Raw genomic sequence first — 17,237 nt, forward strand, 5'->3', positions numbered from 1 at the left:
TAACTAAAACAGTGAAGGCTAAACATGAATCCAATACAATACTAGAAACAGAAATAAACCCTAAGGCAGGAAAGTTAACTTAGCCAAAACAACAACAACAACATCATGAACCAGAACAGAACATTACACCTAGATATGTTCAGACATTAAGTGCAGCTCTAAGCAAAGAGAGGAAATCAGTTACATTTGCTGGTAATTGTTCAGTTAAAGCAGCAGGTTGTTGTTGTTTCACAGACCATTAAGGAAAAAATCGGAATGTAAAAGTAAAGATTTTGGATTTCTATTTTTTCAAAATTCATATTTCGAGCTGATGCTTGTGTGATGTGTAGTACACACACACACACACACACACACACACACACACACCTCGATTTGACTTTTCAACTGCTTGAGTTCTTCTTTCTTAATAACGTCCATTGGTTTCGCCAGACTTCAGAACGAAGTCTCTCTCCCTTCTTAAGCAAATCAGTGTTTAGCTCGAGCTGAAGGAGCAGAAATCATCTTTTGTTCCAGATGAATCTAGGTCCTTGTTCACACGTGCAAATCCAATCAGAGGGACCTGAGATGTCGACTATCCCCCGCTGTTAGCTGACACACTTGCAGAACCTTACAGAGGCATCGCAGGCTGTCGGGGAAGAAACCTACAGCTATTTCCATGTAGACAGGACCTTACTTTCTAACAGCCATAAAAAATATGGTGAAAAAAAACAGGTTTTTGACTAGCAGTAAACATTTTTGCAGATTTTTGTTGTGGGTACATTCAGCTTTCTGCTTTTCCTGCTGCATCTGTGTTCTTCACCGCTGCATAAACACTGAATGTTCTGGCTGAAAGCAGGAGGTAAATGGGAATATATTAGGATGATGCCGTTGTTTGCTCGATCTAGAATTACAGCAACGTACTAGATCAGCATGAAACAAGGCATTGTGATGAATGCTGAGATCAGCAAAATCAAAGGTGTTTCCCAACCCACTGACACACTTGTCTGACGGATCTGGTCTTGATGTCATCTCCATTTCTCAACCCATCTCTTCTCTTCTCACAGCCTCTTGGCAGACGATGAACAGAAAATAGAATTTGCCATTGCATTAATAAAAATGTAGTTTTTGCACAGAAATGTTGCCCCAGACAATCATGGGGAAGACTGCTGTGTGACAGGTGTACAACAGACACATGAGGGCAAGCCACAAATGGTCATTGCCCAAGATAAAGTCTCTTCTAAGTAACAGAGCGCTGTATCCCGGCATTTCAATGGAAAGTTGAGTGGAAGGAAAAAAGACTGGGCTGTTGCCAAGCGGTCCAAAGTAATCTTTTCAGATAAAAGTGACGGTTGCATTTCATGCAAAAACAAAGAGAATGGAGTCAGAAGGTGGAGGAGCAGAATCCAAACCGCTCGAGGGCCTGTGCGAAGTTTCCACAGCCAGTGATGATTTGGGGAGCTATGCAATCTGCTGGTGTTTTCCTACTGGGTTTTATCAAGTCCAAAGACAATAAAGACGTCTACTAGGAAATTGAAGAGCACTTTTTGCCACTTAGTAATCTCAAGGTGAAGACGAAGGACACCAAACCCAACAAGGCAGCCGCCTGGGGTTCTTTAACACACCAGCAGTGCCACAGACTGTTCGGCTCCATGTCACGTCGCATCGATGCAGTATGTCATGCAAAAGGAGCCCCAGCCAAATGAGTACATATATTGCACAGAAAAAAGAACATTAATTTCAGTGGACCCACATTCAGTTGTAAAAATTTACTTTTTATTAATCAGATGTCTAATTTATTATAAAACTGAAATTAATTTTTTGTGAATTAGGGGACGAGTAAAAAACTGACAGAGGCTAGGGATCGACCACTGAAAAACGTACAGAAATAACACAAGGAGAACAGGAACTAGACCACGGACAGCATACCGGAGGGAACCAGCGATGAACATTTACTACCAGTGAGCTGATACACAGAGAAAAAGGTGGAGAAAACATCGGATGCAGGTCAGTAATCAGGGTAGAAACAAATAAATAAGCAAGAAAGTAAACTCACTGAAATAAAATAACAGCAATGTTCTACCTAGCAATAATTCCTTCCTGCTGTGGAGGCTGAAGTATTTTGGAGTGCAAGGAGCGCTCCTGAAGACCTTCTTTAACTCGGTGGTGGCATCAGCCATCTTGGTGGGGTCCGTTGGAGCAGCAGCTTATCTGTAGCTGAGAAGAAGCAGCAGGATAAGCTCATTAGGAGGTCAAGCTCTGTCCCTCAACCCAGTGCAGGTGGTGGGAGACAAAAGGACTGTAAATAACATAAATGATGGACGATGTCTCCCACCTCAGCTCTGTCAGTGACGACCTGCTGCCTCCCAGATGCTCTAAGGAGAGCTTCCTCAGGTCCTTCATCCGAGCTGCTGCTAGACTTTATATTCTCTGCTGCTCACAACAGACTCAATAACTGTATAAAACATGCTAATGGTTGTACAGGTTCTGATCCGATCATGGGTCGTTCACAGTCTCTAAACACAAAAGCAAATTAAAACCAAAACCCAAACACCTGAGGATCACAACATGTTGTGTTTTCATTATTTACCCCCAAAAGAGTGAATGCAGGCAGCTTTTCGCTTTATGTTTTATGTTATTTCCGGTTAAAACATAAAAAAATGTGTTTGATGGGCCCTGGCTGACGTTTTTGACCATATAAGCCATAACCAACAAAATTCACAGAAATTTAAACAGTGGAAATAATCATGTTATGTGTAATCAATGTACATAATGCATGAGATTCACTTTTTGAATGGTTTTATTGAAACAAAATGACCTTTTAGTGATATTTCAGCTGATTGAGATCCATTTATTACTCTACCATGTAAACACTGAATCGTCTTTCACTTATGCATCTAAGATGCAAACGAACGGGGGTAATGCGCATCTTGTCTAGTCTTGTATGTTTTTAAATGGCTTGGCTTTAAATCAGTAGCTGTTTCATTGTATTTAATTTCCTCAATGAAATTAGGTTGGAGGTTCTACGCGTAGAAGATGTAGAAACCACAGACACGCAACTGTCGAGGTGTGAAGCTCATTAATGGACCTTCCCGATGACGCGCGAGCCGTCCAATAGTTTGATGGAATCCACCGGATAACCAATAGGCTTCCGTTTGGAGCTGCTGCTGCTTGCTGATTGGCGCAAGGAGCTGCTGCCTCCCGAGTACCGACGCTTCTCCTTTGGTCAAGGTTGCACTTGCGGCTGCATCAGGACGAGTCCGGAGCCCCGTTTACGCACCGAGAGCAGCCCCGCTGTGTTTTCCTATCTGAGCACGATCAGCCAGGATCTCCATCTTCAAGGAATCCGCAATGGACGAGATGGAGGAAGAGTTAAAATGCCCCGTTTGTGGCTCTTTTTACCGGGAGCCCATCATACTGCCTTGCTCCCACAACATTTGCCAGGCGTGTGCGCGGAATATCCTTGTGCAGACCCCCGAAGCCGAGTCCCCTCAGAGCAGCCGAGCCTCCGGATCCGGAGTCTCGGATTATGATTACTTGGATTTGGATAAAATGAGTTTGTACAGTGAGGCGGACAGCGGCTACGGCTCCTACGGCGGGTTTGTGAGCGCTCCGACAACCCCCTGCCAAAAGTCACCAAACGGGGTTCGGGTTTTCCCCCCTGCCGTCCCCCAGCCCGCTCCGCAGCATCACCTTCTCCCGCATCCGGCCTCCTTACCCCCGATCCCCCGCAACTCCTGCATCACATGCCCGCAGTGCCACCGCAGCCTGATCCTGGACGACCGGGGTCTCCGAGGGTTCCCCAAAAACCGGGTGCTGGAAGGCGTGGTGGACCGCTACCAGCAGAGCAAGGCGGCCGCTCTCAAATGCCAGCTCTGCGAGAAGAGTCCCAGGGAGGCCACGGTGATGTGCGAGCAGTGCGACGTCTTCTACTGCGACCAGTGCCGCCTGCGCTGCCACCCGCCCCGCGGTCCCCTCGCCAAGCATCGCCTGGTGCCCCCCGCGCAGGGCCGGATCAGCCGTCGCGCCAGTCCCCGCAAGATCTCCACCTGCACGGAGCACGAACTGGAGAACCTGAGCATGTACTGCGTCCAGTGCAAGATGCCCGTGTGTTATCAGTGCTTGGAGGAGGGCAAACACGGCACGCACGAAGTGAAAGCTCTGGGCGCAATGTGGAAACTGCACAAGGTACGTGCGGAGCGGAGCAGCCTCGAAATCTTTTTTTTTTTTTTTTTTTTTACTGCGTTCTGGTGTTCCTTGCATTTAAGCTGAGCAACTAGTCTGTTAAAAATGCAAGTTCTTTCTTTTAACTGTACTGTGGCGTTCCTATGCCGTAGGAGAGAAGGCAATAGAAGGTACACCAGAGTCAGGGAGAAATTAAACTGCGCTTTGTTTGCTTGGCTCTGCGAGAGCTCTTGAAATCTTAGATGGAAGCTTTAAAAATCACCAGCTGTCAACATGCAAAACTAAATCTGAGGATCTGGGATGTTTTGTTTTTTAATATGGGCAATAGGGCTCTTTGCCTTGGGTGGTAAGGTCTGGGGGATACAGCACAAGAAAAGTTCTCTCCAATTTCAGCCTAGCTGCTGTTTGGTGTGTAAATAATTTGAAGCAAAATAACATGCAAAATAAGATGTTTCTTATTTTGCAAATTAGGGATTCGTTGTCGGCTCTGCAATAAGGTGGTAAAACAAGTTGTGTCAAATGCCAAAAGTGAAAGAATGGCCATTGTAAGATGAGTGGAAGCAGGCCTCGACTTCGACTCCATCACATGCTGTGTACAGTCTCGGCTGGCTCTGAAATAATAAAAAAAGAGAATGATAGAACAAGCTTGGTTGTTTATGAAAGGGTGGAAACTTTGACTATCAAGGTTACATGGAGGCAGCATGAGTGCTAAATACATTTTAAACTTCTCAAGAGAGCCAACACTTCAGAGACCACTAAACCGGTAGAGTAAGTTTTAAAATCTCCAACGTACGCTTGGCTCCTTTTTGTGGTCCCTGACATGTAAAAATCTTTATCATTAAAAAAACAAACACATTATAGAGCTGTAAGACTATGATGTTGTGGTTTCTATCTGCCACACAAAGTGCAGACTGAAAAAGTTACATTAAAGAATTGAGCTTGGTATCAGAACTATACTAATGGTCTTCAGTGCTGAGGGTGTTGTCAGGGTTGGGAAAATGGAAAACGTGGCTTTTATGAAGAGAAAAGTTATGGAAACTGCACAAGCTGTGTGCATTTTGAAAGAAATGATCCAGTTACAGCATCTCTGCACATTCTGTGTAAAGCTCAACAGGACAAGATACATAGAAAATCAATAAAAATGTCTGCAAGACTGTTTATCAATCAAAGACTTTCCGACATCCGTTGATGAAGGAAACACAAACAGATGCGTGAGAATGTGCTTCCAGATTATCCGTACATCTGGCAGATTTGGGTTTACAATTATTTCTTCCTAACAAACAACCTTGTTTCTGATAGGAAAAGAGACAAACAGCTCCCAAAATAAAAATAAAAAAAAACATTTTACGTTTTATTTAATATTTTGTCAAAAATTAGGTACACCCTTCTCAACATTCACAGGAAAAAAACTCTTTTTAGAACAGCCAAAATCCCTGTTATAACTGCTGACCATCTTTTTTGGCACGTTTAATGCATCGGTTTCGATTATTAACACATTTCTGGCTAAGGCTGGAAGGCCTCCGTGCCATCGCCCTAATCCTCCGCTCCCTCCACAGATCCTCTCTCAGATTCAAGTCAGGACTCTGACTGGGCTGCTCCATAACTGCCAGGGGGTATGAATCATTTTGGGCTTAACTTTAAGAAAACCCTTAAAACGCCACCAATGGTGAAGCATGGGGAGCTAATCTGATGGTGGGGGCTTCATCTCCTCATCCTCCCCTCTGACTTCGGCGTCTCGCAGCCCTAATGTTGGATACGGGAACCTTTGACGTAGATATTGGACGCTGTTTCGGAGCCTTTGAGTCGACGTGGGCGGTCGGTTCGCCACCTTTCAGCGGCCTGATCCACGCCTCTTCACCATCCACCTCCCACTGTACTCTACCGTCCACTTTCCAGCGAAGGAAAGAATGGAGGGCTAAATTTAGTCGTGCACTACTCCGAAAACACTGCAAACTCCCACACACGTGCTGATGCAGATGGCGGAGCGTAAAACGTGAGCAAACTCTCACACAAACACTCGCTGTGCTCCATCTTCCACACTTGGAACGGTTCTGATTTGTCGTTTAGCCGGCGACGGGGGCCGAGACACGTCTATCGGCTCAGATGTGAAAGTTCGACTTGAAAACTGATGGGAAGGTCAGAGGAGGCTGAGCATCTTTCTCACGGCCGACGCCGGCCCCTGAGAAGTTGCCGACCTCGCGCGCTCATTGTTTCACAGACCTAGAATAGGAGCAGATTTATTTTTAGGAACGAATCAATGAGAGCAGGGTTGTTGGAGCCCACATCCCAGCGTGTTGCCCTGTTTTTGGCCTCCATCAGAAGCACCTGGTTGTCTCTGACCCATGCGCCGGAGCTGCGGCCTGCCGAGCTGCAAACAGATGGCTCCGGTTCTGATATGGAGACGATTTGCCACAGTTTCATTGAGGCTTCCTCCTGGTGAGGATCAGGTTTTGCGTGCTTTATTGTAACGCAGCCTGCGATGATTGTCTTGACACGTTTATCTTTAAAGCAGCCTGTTAAGATATTTGGACCACTCGGGGGCATAGGAGAGTCCAAACATATATTTTTTAAGGAAAGAAGTGATACGTTGCAGCATGAAAACCACACATTCGTGTGAGGAAAAAACCGCAGTAGAATGTCACTGAGATAAACTGGTTCATGTTATTTTGCACTAACCGAAGAGCGCAGCATCACGGCAGGAGGCCTTCAGAAGATAACTGCTTTATAAACACAATGATGATTTACTGAAGCTTATATTTCAACATGATGGTCCTCCGCAGACTTAGAGAACACATTTGATATGATGAGGGAAATCCAAAGTTAAATCAGCTGCTTTGATGCTCTGACAAATCCACAGTTTTCCCTAGATCTTTTGGAGGGTTTATTGAGGCAAATTGCTGTTAAATGTATCAATTGCATCTCATAAACGATCCCCCTGTTCTCACTCCATCCCAAATATTGGGTTTATCTGTTGGAATATATGTATGGTTACATAAAATGAAGTCTGTGGAGTGAAGAGTTTGAAATAAGCAGCTAGGTTTAGATTAGTATGGAAAAATCAAAAAGATCACAGGAAATAATTTCATTTCCAGACTTCATTCAGTCATATTAGTTAAGTGTGGTTTCCTTCCTTCCTTCCTTCCTTCCTTCCTTCCTTCCTTCCTGAAATCCAGACATCTGTAGATGTATCTGCAATATATCTATTGGGATTTTTTTTAAGTATTTATATACCACTCTGGTTTTTATTGTGGAAAATTGTGGATTTTGTTGTCATTAAAAGGTTTAGGAACCCTGAAAGATTATTAACCTCTGTGTTGGCCTGATTTTTTTTTCCCTCTTATGTCCAATCAGTGCAAAGAGGGCATTATTGAAATTAAAAGCAGAAAGTGGGACCTGAAAGAGTGCTCTAAAGAGCTGGGATCCACTGACTGTCTCTGTCCCCTCTCACGTCCCTCTCATAACATTAGATCCTATAATTATAACTGTGTATATACCGTCCCGCTCTGCATTCAGCTCAAGGCTTTATAACATCACTATTATTTCCAGATAGATACGTTTGTTCTCCCCTTCATGCTCCACCAGATCAGAGCGGATTCTGTTTGATCTCTGAGCTTTTCTTACTGGGCTTCTGCATTTTTCATCATCATCATCATCATCATCATCATCATCGCTATAATGTTTATGCTGCAATGTTCACACAAAGAAACCTAATGAATCCACACTCAGTCTCACACATTTATGTTATTCAAGATCTCTTCTGTGTTCTTCCAGATATTTTCTCCACTTTTGTCAGTCTGCGCCGTCACTGTCCTCTCCTTTATCTGGAAAGACTCGGACAAGCTGCCGCCATGGCAACCGAATTCCTCTTGATGCTCTAAAGAGTGGCGGGCGTCTCTAAGATACCGGGAGCCGTGAGGGGTTCATCCCGGGTGCTTTATGGGGTGTCCAGTCTCACGGGCCACCTCAGGGACTTCTCTCCTGCCGCCGTTCTTATTTACAGCTGACTGATGTCACAGTGTCTGCAAATCACGTAATTCAACGCACCCGAAGTTAATCTTAGCACCAGAACAATGATCAAAATGTGAGACCTGCACGGCGTGACTCATCCAGCTTTATCTGCCTCTTCTGGTTAGTGTCGGAGGACTTGTGATGCGTTAACAAGATGTCGGTGTTGTTTGCTCATGCTAATAGAGGCCATGCTGGTCATTATATCACGTCTGGGTCGTGCTGTGTTGCCTCAGAGCCGATCAAAAAGTGACCGATCAGGTGGAGTCTTTATCACCGGAAGATCTGTGGGCATACAGAGACAAATAGGTGGGAAGGTAAAGTCTGCAGCTGGAGAGGAGATTTTCTCCCAGACTCTGAAAAACACACATTCATGGCTTCCTGTCAACATTCAACACTTTCCAGGCTCAAACTTCCTGACTATTAAAAGAGGTTTTTGGTTAATTTGTGAATGGATGGATGGATGGATGGATGGATGGATGGATGGATGGATGGATGGATGGATGGATGGATGGATGGATGCATGGATGGATGGATGGATGCATGGATGGATGGATGCATGGATGGAAGGATGGATGGATGCATGGATGCATGGATGGATGGATGGATGCATGGATGGATGGATGGATGGATGGATGGATGGACAGACGGACAGATGGATGGATGGATGGATGGATGGATGGATGGATGGATGGATGGATGCATGGATGGATGGATGGATGGATGGATGGAAAGACGGACGGACAGACGGATGGATGGATGGATGGATGCATGGATGGATGGATGGATGCATGGATGGATGGATGCATGGATGGATGGATGGATGGATGGATGGATGGATGGATGGAAAGACGGACGGACAGACGGATGGATGGATGCATGGATGGATGGATGGATGGATGGATGGATGCATGGATGGATGGATGGATGGATGGATGGATGGATGGATGGAAAGACGGACGGACAGACGGACGGATGGATGGATGGATGGATGGATGGATGGATGGATGGATGCATGGATGGATGGATGCATGGATGGATGGATGGATGGAAAGACGGACGGACAGACGGATGGATGGATGGATGGATGGATGCATGGATGGATGCATGGATGGATGGATGGATGGATGGATGGATGGATGGAAAGACGGACGGACAGACGGACGGATGGATGGATGGATGGATGGATGGATGGATGGATGGATGGATGGATGGATGGGGTTGTAGACTCAACATTTACTCGTTGGGACAGATACAACTGTCCTTTCTTTCTCTGTTAACCCTTTTCATACTGATCCAGACCAGGAAAACACTGCAGTGACATTCCAGACTTTTCCCGACACAGGTGGGAGCCCTGCTTGTTGTAGAGTTAAAGTCATTTCAGTAGCGCTCTGTTCTGGTGTGTATCGGTGCTCTGCTTTTAGCGTTTGAGCCTCTGCTGTACAAGAAGAAAAGCAGGCCTCAACGAAAGCAGACATTAAGGACAGATGCTCTAAAAAAGCTCTCATCCACGATGGCCCAAAAAGTGAGCTAATGAGGACACAGACAGCGCAGGTGCTGGGACGACTATTAAAAATCTCATTACAGTCTCGAGGTTGGGGTTGTCAGCCGCACCTGATCTGCTGCAGGATGCCCACGGTCTCTAGAAGCTGCGCAGGTGGTGAGGAGAAAAAAACCTCTAAAGTCAGTCACTGACCGTGGGATCCCTGTCCTTTTTCTCCTGTCTGGACCGTGCTCTGCTTGTAGTAATGAGACTCGCTGTCAGTCACAGCCATCGTATTCACAGGTTTCCTCTGCTAGGTAGACAATTCAGCTCACAGGACAGCCACAGAAAGTCATGCTTAAAATGAAGAGGTTGCTGTGCCCAGACGCACGAGGCGTTGGCCTTCCTGTGGATGGATTACTTTGTGTTTTGTAGTCTGGGCACGTTTCCCTGTGCAGAGATCTGGGTGCACCACTGAATAATATTCACTGTTGTACAAAAGCATTCATACACCTTAAATGTTTTCACCTTTACAACCACAGACATCAGTTAGTTTTATTAATTAGTACAAAACTGAATGGAGGTAGTTAACCAAAAAAACGTATGGCTGCCGCCAGCATATTTTACTGTAGAGACGATGTGTTAAAAGGTTCAGATTTTATTCAGTGGGATTCTGTTGGGAACTTGTGAGCAGTCAGTATGTTATGTACAGTTGATATATCTTCAAGTGTTCTTACTTTAAAGAAGCACAAAATACATTTCTGTCATCTCAAAACACCTCCAGCCTGAAAAAGCTCTTAATGGTTCATGGAAAAAATATTTTATCTCCTATTACACCTCTGTCACTTTAGCGTTATATACTTTTACTGGGCGTTGTCAAAGCCCAGTGATGGCAGTCAGACAAAAAAACATGTTGGTTTCTGCTGATCATCGGCCTTATGGAAAAAAAGGGACAAACATATAGTCGTGTTCCATGACAGAACATTTGTTTATCGAGATAAAGGTAATGCAAAAATGGCTGGTAATTCCTAGCATGCAGGAGCTAGGATACCTGCTGGTTTATTTTTAGTGAGTTGTGTGGAAAGATTTGTTGTTACCTGTGAGAACGTCATGAGTCATTTGCAAACTGTGCAAGGCCTGGTGACATCTGATAAACGGTCTGCTTTTTTCTAACCTGACTCCGCCAGATAGATTTGCTCCGCATATCCATCTGGAAACCTTCCGTTGAAGTAATTTTGGGAAGGGGCTAAAATACTGGTTAGCTGATTGGCCTATGTTGGTGATAGACGGGCCAAATAAACCAATCAGATCAACGAAGCATATGACTTACTAACAGCGACGACGAAAACACAACCACAAGCTCTTGCCGAAACCAGTCGGGAGAAGAGCAAAAACATATTTTTCTCTGAGAAAAGCCTCCAGAGCAGTGTTTTGCTCTTCTTTCAGCAAAGAAATACTCTGTAATTCCGATAAAACTTGCTCGGTAGCCACGCTAACGCTAGTTTCATCGGCTGAAGCCGCCATGTTCTTTAGACTGAACTGACGCGCTTCCCGTTGCGTCACACCTCAACCCGCCTCAAAGCCAACGTTGATTGGACGTTCGTTTGGTGAACGGCTCCAAATTTTCTTTAACGGAAAGTAGCCAGACTGATCTGCGAGTGAAACCTTGAAAGCTCGCGAGATCAGGATGGTCTCACGAGGTTAGCTTTTTTCCCCATTATTTAAAAACCTAGAAACAGAAACACAGTGGTGGTTGTTTAAAAATGACAGCAAATTACAAGTTATAAATTGTCTTTTTTTTATGAGGGTCGTGTAACTTTCGCAGCCCTTAGTAAGTTTTATTTAGCTGGACTGAGGGCAATAATGGCTCTTCAAATTGGGTTGCAGACCTCTGATGTAGACTAAGGTGACCCTGACTACGGGTAAAATACTGTCTGTTGATGACTTCGCCTCAAAACCCCATTTCAGAGAAAATCCAAAGGATCAAACTTGGTGTGATTAATTTGATAATGAAGGTTTTGGATTGTAGAATTGATAATTAGTCTATTGTGTTAGCTGTCTTATACGAACCTAATAATCAAAATCAAATCAAATAATCAAAAGAATAATGACTAAACATAAAATAACTTTAGCACTAATATTATTTCCAACTTTATTATAAGACTGACTTTTTTTTTCTCATGCACTCCTCAGCTCCCTTTTGTCTTCCTTAATGGCAAATTAATAGACGCCCAGAAGCCTGTGATGGTTACAGGGACCTGATCCCAGCGCATGTCATTCTTTTAACAGTGATTCGGAGCAGATACGACGCGGCTGCTCGACTGTTTGACGATACAGTGTGATGAGACGGAGGACGGGGCGGAGGCTTGGAGAGAATGAATTTTCACAGTGGGCGTTTAGCTGGATGATGCTCCATTACTGGCAGTAACATTTAACCCTCAAGCTGCATGTAAGGAGATTAGCCGTGCAAATGTTAATGAAAGACGGAGATAAAGAGCAGGGAAATGAGAGCAAAGGAGTGACCCCCAAACGCCTGAAGAGAGGAAGCGAAACATTGACTGGGGAAAGACAAGAGGATTATTCATTATCAGTGTAATGATTCTTCTTTAGTCCACGCAGAAAACTCTGTCTCCTAGGCTCAAGGTATTTTTATTTTTCACATATTGATAATAGAGGGGGAATAATACATCCACCCTACTACAGGATGAAGATGATACACGATGCTCCGACACTTGGGAAAACCTAGAATCACGCATTTTTATTTATTTATTATCTTTTCACAAATCAGGTCCCTACAAATCACAAACAGTGAAATAATATGTAGTTCGTATAGAATACCGCTGTCTAAATTTGACCAGTCCAGATATGTTATTGATTCTTCCCTCTATCGATTGGCGTTGATCAGTGATCACCTTATTAATTATGAAATTCTATAAATGCGTCAAGACTAAGAACTCCCACCCTTTTAGCTCCAGATACATGTCAACTGAAATCATGCACTTTAATACATTTTTTTTTTTTACATTTAATAAAAATCCGATCAAGGTTAGAAATCAATCCTCTGATGCAAAAGTTGGGATAATCCTTAATTGTCAGTGATTTAAAACTACTGTCTCCATCAAAGAACCGCAGCATGTTTTATTTTAACATGGTCCTTAGACGAAAAAAATGGAATTGGCCAAAATTTGCAAAATAAAATAAACACAGAAATTTGTGTAGGCCTAGGAAAAGGTTGATTGGTGCATTGCTAGAACAAAAGGCTTGATACATTTTAAACTGTGTTTATAAAAAATCTCTGTTCAGTGTCATTAGTCACTCCATTTTACATAGATGTTAAACTAGACAGATTAAACAACTCTTGCTCTTTAGTGCTGTGCTGACATTAACCTTGAAGCAAATGCAAACTTCCACGTCATTAACAGCCAACCAGTTTCCTTACAGTGCTTACAAATCATTTGGATTTTGTCTGTCACTGTTTTCTACTGTGTAACCAAACTGCTGCTTTACAAATGATTTAAAAATGGTGGAGACCTCTTCAGTGTTCTTGGAGTGTTGTCAGCCGGCTCAGTGACCGCTAGAAAACTGTTAACTCAAGAACGACTTCCTTTTTCACTTCACAATAAGAGTTGCTCCCATAGTCTAAAGTACTCTCCTTCATATCCTGAGCTCATGCTAACAGTTTACAAAGTCGCATGCGGACAGTAAGAGGAAACTCATCTAGAAACAGCCTTTGTTGCTGTAATTAGCAAATATTCAGCCCCCTCTGGTGAGCCTTTAAAGAGAAACACTAGCTTGTTGCTAGCTAGTGCTAGCTACTTTTTCTGGTGTTACTGGAGATTTTCTGAGACTCTCACGATAACACATGTGGTTCTTTATGTTTTCAGTGAGGAGTAGGCGGCCCCACGGGTCCTTATCCTCTGAATCACTGACAGGCGGCCCAGTCCTAAATCCCATGTGCCATCAGAGGACGAGATGTACATTTGAATCCTGCATGCACAAAGCCATCGCTACCTGGATTTTTTTGTTGCAGTCATTGCAGGCTCTCAAGAGAGCCATGTGAATAAAAACAAACCAAATTTAAGAAAACTGAGCTAAAATAGCAAACTAAATGTCGTTAGGGTCACCTATATTGTTTTATAGTCCTGGATAAAGGACGAGGGCTGGGGATGTGACATTATACTCAACAGAAGAAAGTTCATCTGTGATTCTAAACTTCTTTTTAACTTACTTTCTGTCTCTCCCACAACATTAACCCCATCGCACAGGATCAACTTCAATTACATGCACACGGCTAATGATGCAGATAAGGCGATGGCATCATTTAGCAGCTACATTCCTAATTGAACAGTTGGCAACAGACTCTTGTGCTTTGCCATGAAGTGTGGCGGTGTTTTGAGAGAACTCTCATTACATCCCTAGTGGTTGAACCCTGAAAGTGCACAAACAGGTTGAATGTGTTGGATAGGCCTTCCTCGTGCAGGCTAACAGTCTCACACGTCACTGGCGGTCTTCTCAACTTGTGACATTTTTTGAAATAGTCCAAATGGGAACCTTGATCACCCTTGCTTAGAAGATGCTCTGCGTCCTGATGTGCTCCGTGCCCATCAAACACAAACTCTTCATCTTTTTAGCAGGTGCCAGAGTTCCATTGTGTGGATTGTTAAACCTCTTTGTACATTATTGATGACAGCAGATTTCATTGATGAATTATGCACCAGCCACTTAGGTGCTGCTCGCAGGAAGAGTTGTCTCATATGGGATCTTGTTAAACATGGAAGAGGATTGTACTCCTGTCGCATCCGAAACTCTTGCAATGTATAAGAGCTTCATTTTATTTATTTTTTAACAACAAAAAGGTCCCAGAGGGAGAAAGTAGAACCAAGATGTCTGTTTAATGTTTTTAATCTGTGCTCTCTGAGGACTGCATCACTGTAAACAACCACATTCTTTCATGCTGGAGTCCCCGGCTACAGAATCTGCAAAAACAGGCACAATACTCATTTTCTGCTTGTTTAGCGTATTTTTTTTAAACAGATGTTAGTGTTTGGTTTACGTGTGTTTGCAGCTATCTTTGTGCCTAAAGTGATTCTTTGAAGAACAAAGAGAAAGTATTTTTGCACTGAAGCATTTAAAAAGGGCAGTGCACATTTTAAAAGTAGGTTGTGGGACGCAACAGCTGCCTTCACAGCGAAAATAAGACTTTTTTTTTTTAGATGTGTCTTTTCAATTAGATGAACAAAATGAGCTATCACTTTTCCACTTTGGGTGACAGTGTACCTATCTCCTCCATTCCTTGAACTTTCTTTCTTTATTCCAAACTGTTAACATTAAAACCTTTCCTGAGACGTATTGGCAAGTTCACTGATATGAAACGTACAAAGTGGTCCCTGGAGACACTGGTGAATTATTCATGCAATGCACGTGTTCACCGCTCGGCTTAATGATAGAGATGATTGGTGCCCCCTAAATAGCGCGGACGTACTAAGTTGATCCCAGAAACCTCAACAAACCCTCCTAAAATCATTCAGAGCACTTTTTTCCAGCCTACTGCCCGTTGAAGCTCTGCTTCTTTGACGGTCCCTGTTCTAAATGCTGTTTAACTGGGAAGCCACGGTAAAACTTTGCATTAATCCATTTGGTAAATCGTTCAGCCGAAACCTTGAAACATAAATGTTTTTTTTCTACGCTGAACTGGCAGCAGCCAGACATGAAATCACAAGAGCATGATTGATGTCACAAGATTTAAATCTGTTACCCAGGCAACAGAAGAAAATGCAAATGCCTCCGTGGTGATATGCAAATATCATGTACGCTAATTTGTTTTAAAACTTCTTATTTCTGAACAACTTCCTTGTCCTACCTGAACACTCTCTTTACATTACAAAATGCAAACTTCAGCATATTTTATTGGAAATGTAGGTGATACACAAATACAACGTGATCAATAATTGCAAAGTAGAACAAAATATATTAGATACTACTGCCTTTTGCCTCAGTTGCAGTTGCAAAATGTTTGGCCATTTTTTTTTCCTTGCTAAGTGGCTTAAACGTGGTCAGACTGAATGGAGACTGTCAGTAAAGATCAATTCTTAACTCTCACCACAGATTCTTAGTTGGAATTAGGTTTAGACTTTGACTAGGCCACTGTAACACATCAATGTGCTTTAATCTAAAACATTCTATTGTTGCTCTGGCTGTATGTTTAAGATTGTTGTTCTGCTGGAAGGTGAACCTCCACCCCCCAATCTCACGTCATTTGCAGCCTCTGACATAGAGGATTGCCCTCTATTTAGCACCATCCATTTTCCCACCAACCCTGACCAGCTACCCTATTCCTGGGGATGACAAGCACCTATGCACCAGGATGTCGAAAACAACATCAAGAATGGGTGCTGTTAGTTTTTTTTTACATGCAGGGCATTTTAGATATACCTCAAAAGTCCAAATTTCCCTCAGATCCTTGATATTCCCCTACATGGCTTGTTGCAAACTTTAAGGGACCGTGTGTAACTAATTTGGCTTTTAATTAGCTAGTATTACTTTTATAAATACACATTCTAGCAAAGACTAATAACATCACATCAAAAATGAATTTGTTCTCATAACTTATAATTAGTAGTTTATAAATACATAGGTGTCGGTGCACCCACTGGGAGACGCCATGTTGCGTCACCATTTCTGATTTCAGCAGCCGAAAGGGGCCAAACTTGTCAGCCATACGCGTTTTAACTATCTGTCTCCTATGAAAACATGCTGTCAACAAGCAAAGATGACCGTAGATCATTCTATTTGCTGTTTTCTGTTGAAACGGAGGACCAGCCATCCTCTTTGCCCAGTGAGAGGGAAGAGAAAGTATAACCAAGAAAAGAAAAAGTAGTAATAACCAGGAGAAAACGAGAGTCTTTATCGGCTATTATTACTAGGTGGAGATAATTCATGAGGGAGCGGGGATTAAAAACAGATGTGGAGGTTGCAGGCTTTCTGCTGGACAGGTAAATTACTTCAGTAAAACAGTGAAGTTTATTTCAGCTTTATGTTAGAAACAGGGCAACGTGAGAGAGAGAGAGAGATGAACAGAGAGATATGTGTGTACGCGGATTGACATCAGCCGGCCCATTCTCTGTCTGTAGTGCAACAGCTGAAGCAGGTCTCTTTACTGGTGTTTAAAGTTGCTTATTTTAGATCCCAAATAAACGACTGCACATTCAGAAACAAGTCCAAAAAAACAGAATTTACAAGCGACTTAAAAAAAAAAAAAAGCGGTCTCGGTAACAGTGCCAAAAACCATTGCACACGATAACCTTAGCTATTAGCAGTAGCTTGGTACCAAATACATTGAGGACATGTTGGCGCTGTCACATTTATGACACTCTATGGCTTCTGTAGTAGCCTAAAAGCGAGGTCGTATGTAACTCTTTTAGCGCACCACTAGATGGTGCACCATTGTGAAAATCTTACACACTGGGTCTTTAAGTAAATGACTAGAGTTGCATTTGAGTTTCAACAACTTTACGAGACGACTGACATAAATACAAACTATGAAGGTTGAGACAAAGAAGCATATCTCAAGTTGATTTGTTGGCTTTAT

The 17,237-nt window shown here is 43.2% G+C and overlaps 1 protein-coding gene across 2 annotated transcripts in view; it reads left to right on the plus strand.

Annotated features, from left to right (window-relative positions):
- The first annotated feature begins 2,880 nt into the window (after nucleotides 1-2,880).
- The window catches only part of trim9 (tripartite motif containing 9), a 52,306-nt gene continuing 37,949 nt past the window's right edge, over nucleotides 2,881-17,237 (plus strand). For both annotated transcript variants that reach the window (XM_012872209.3, XM_012872210.3), the window contains exon 1: nucleotides 2,881-4,164. In XM_012872209.3, coding sequence (XP_012727663.2) covers nucleotides 3,328-4,164 — 837 coding nt within the window. In that variant the 5' untranslated portion in view covers nucleotides 2,881-3,327. The remainder of the gene's footprint in view (nucleotides 4,165-17,237) is intronic.

The sequence above is a fragment of the Fundulus heteroclitus genome, chromosome 19 (assembly GCF_011125445.2).
Source record: "Fundulus heteroclitus isolate FHET01 chromosome 19, MU-UCD_Fhet_4.1, whole genome shotgun sequence".
Taxonomy (NCBI): domain Eukaryota; kingdom Metazoa; phylum Chordata; class Actinopteri; order Cyprinodontiformes; family Fundulidae; genus Fundulus; species Fundulus heteroclitus.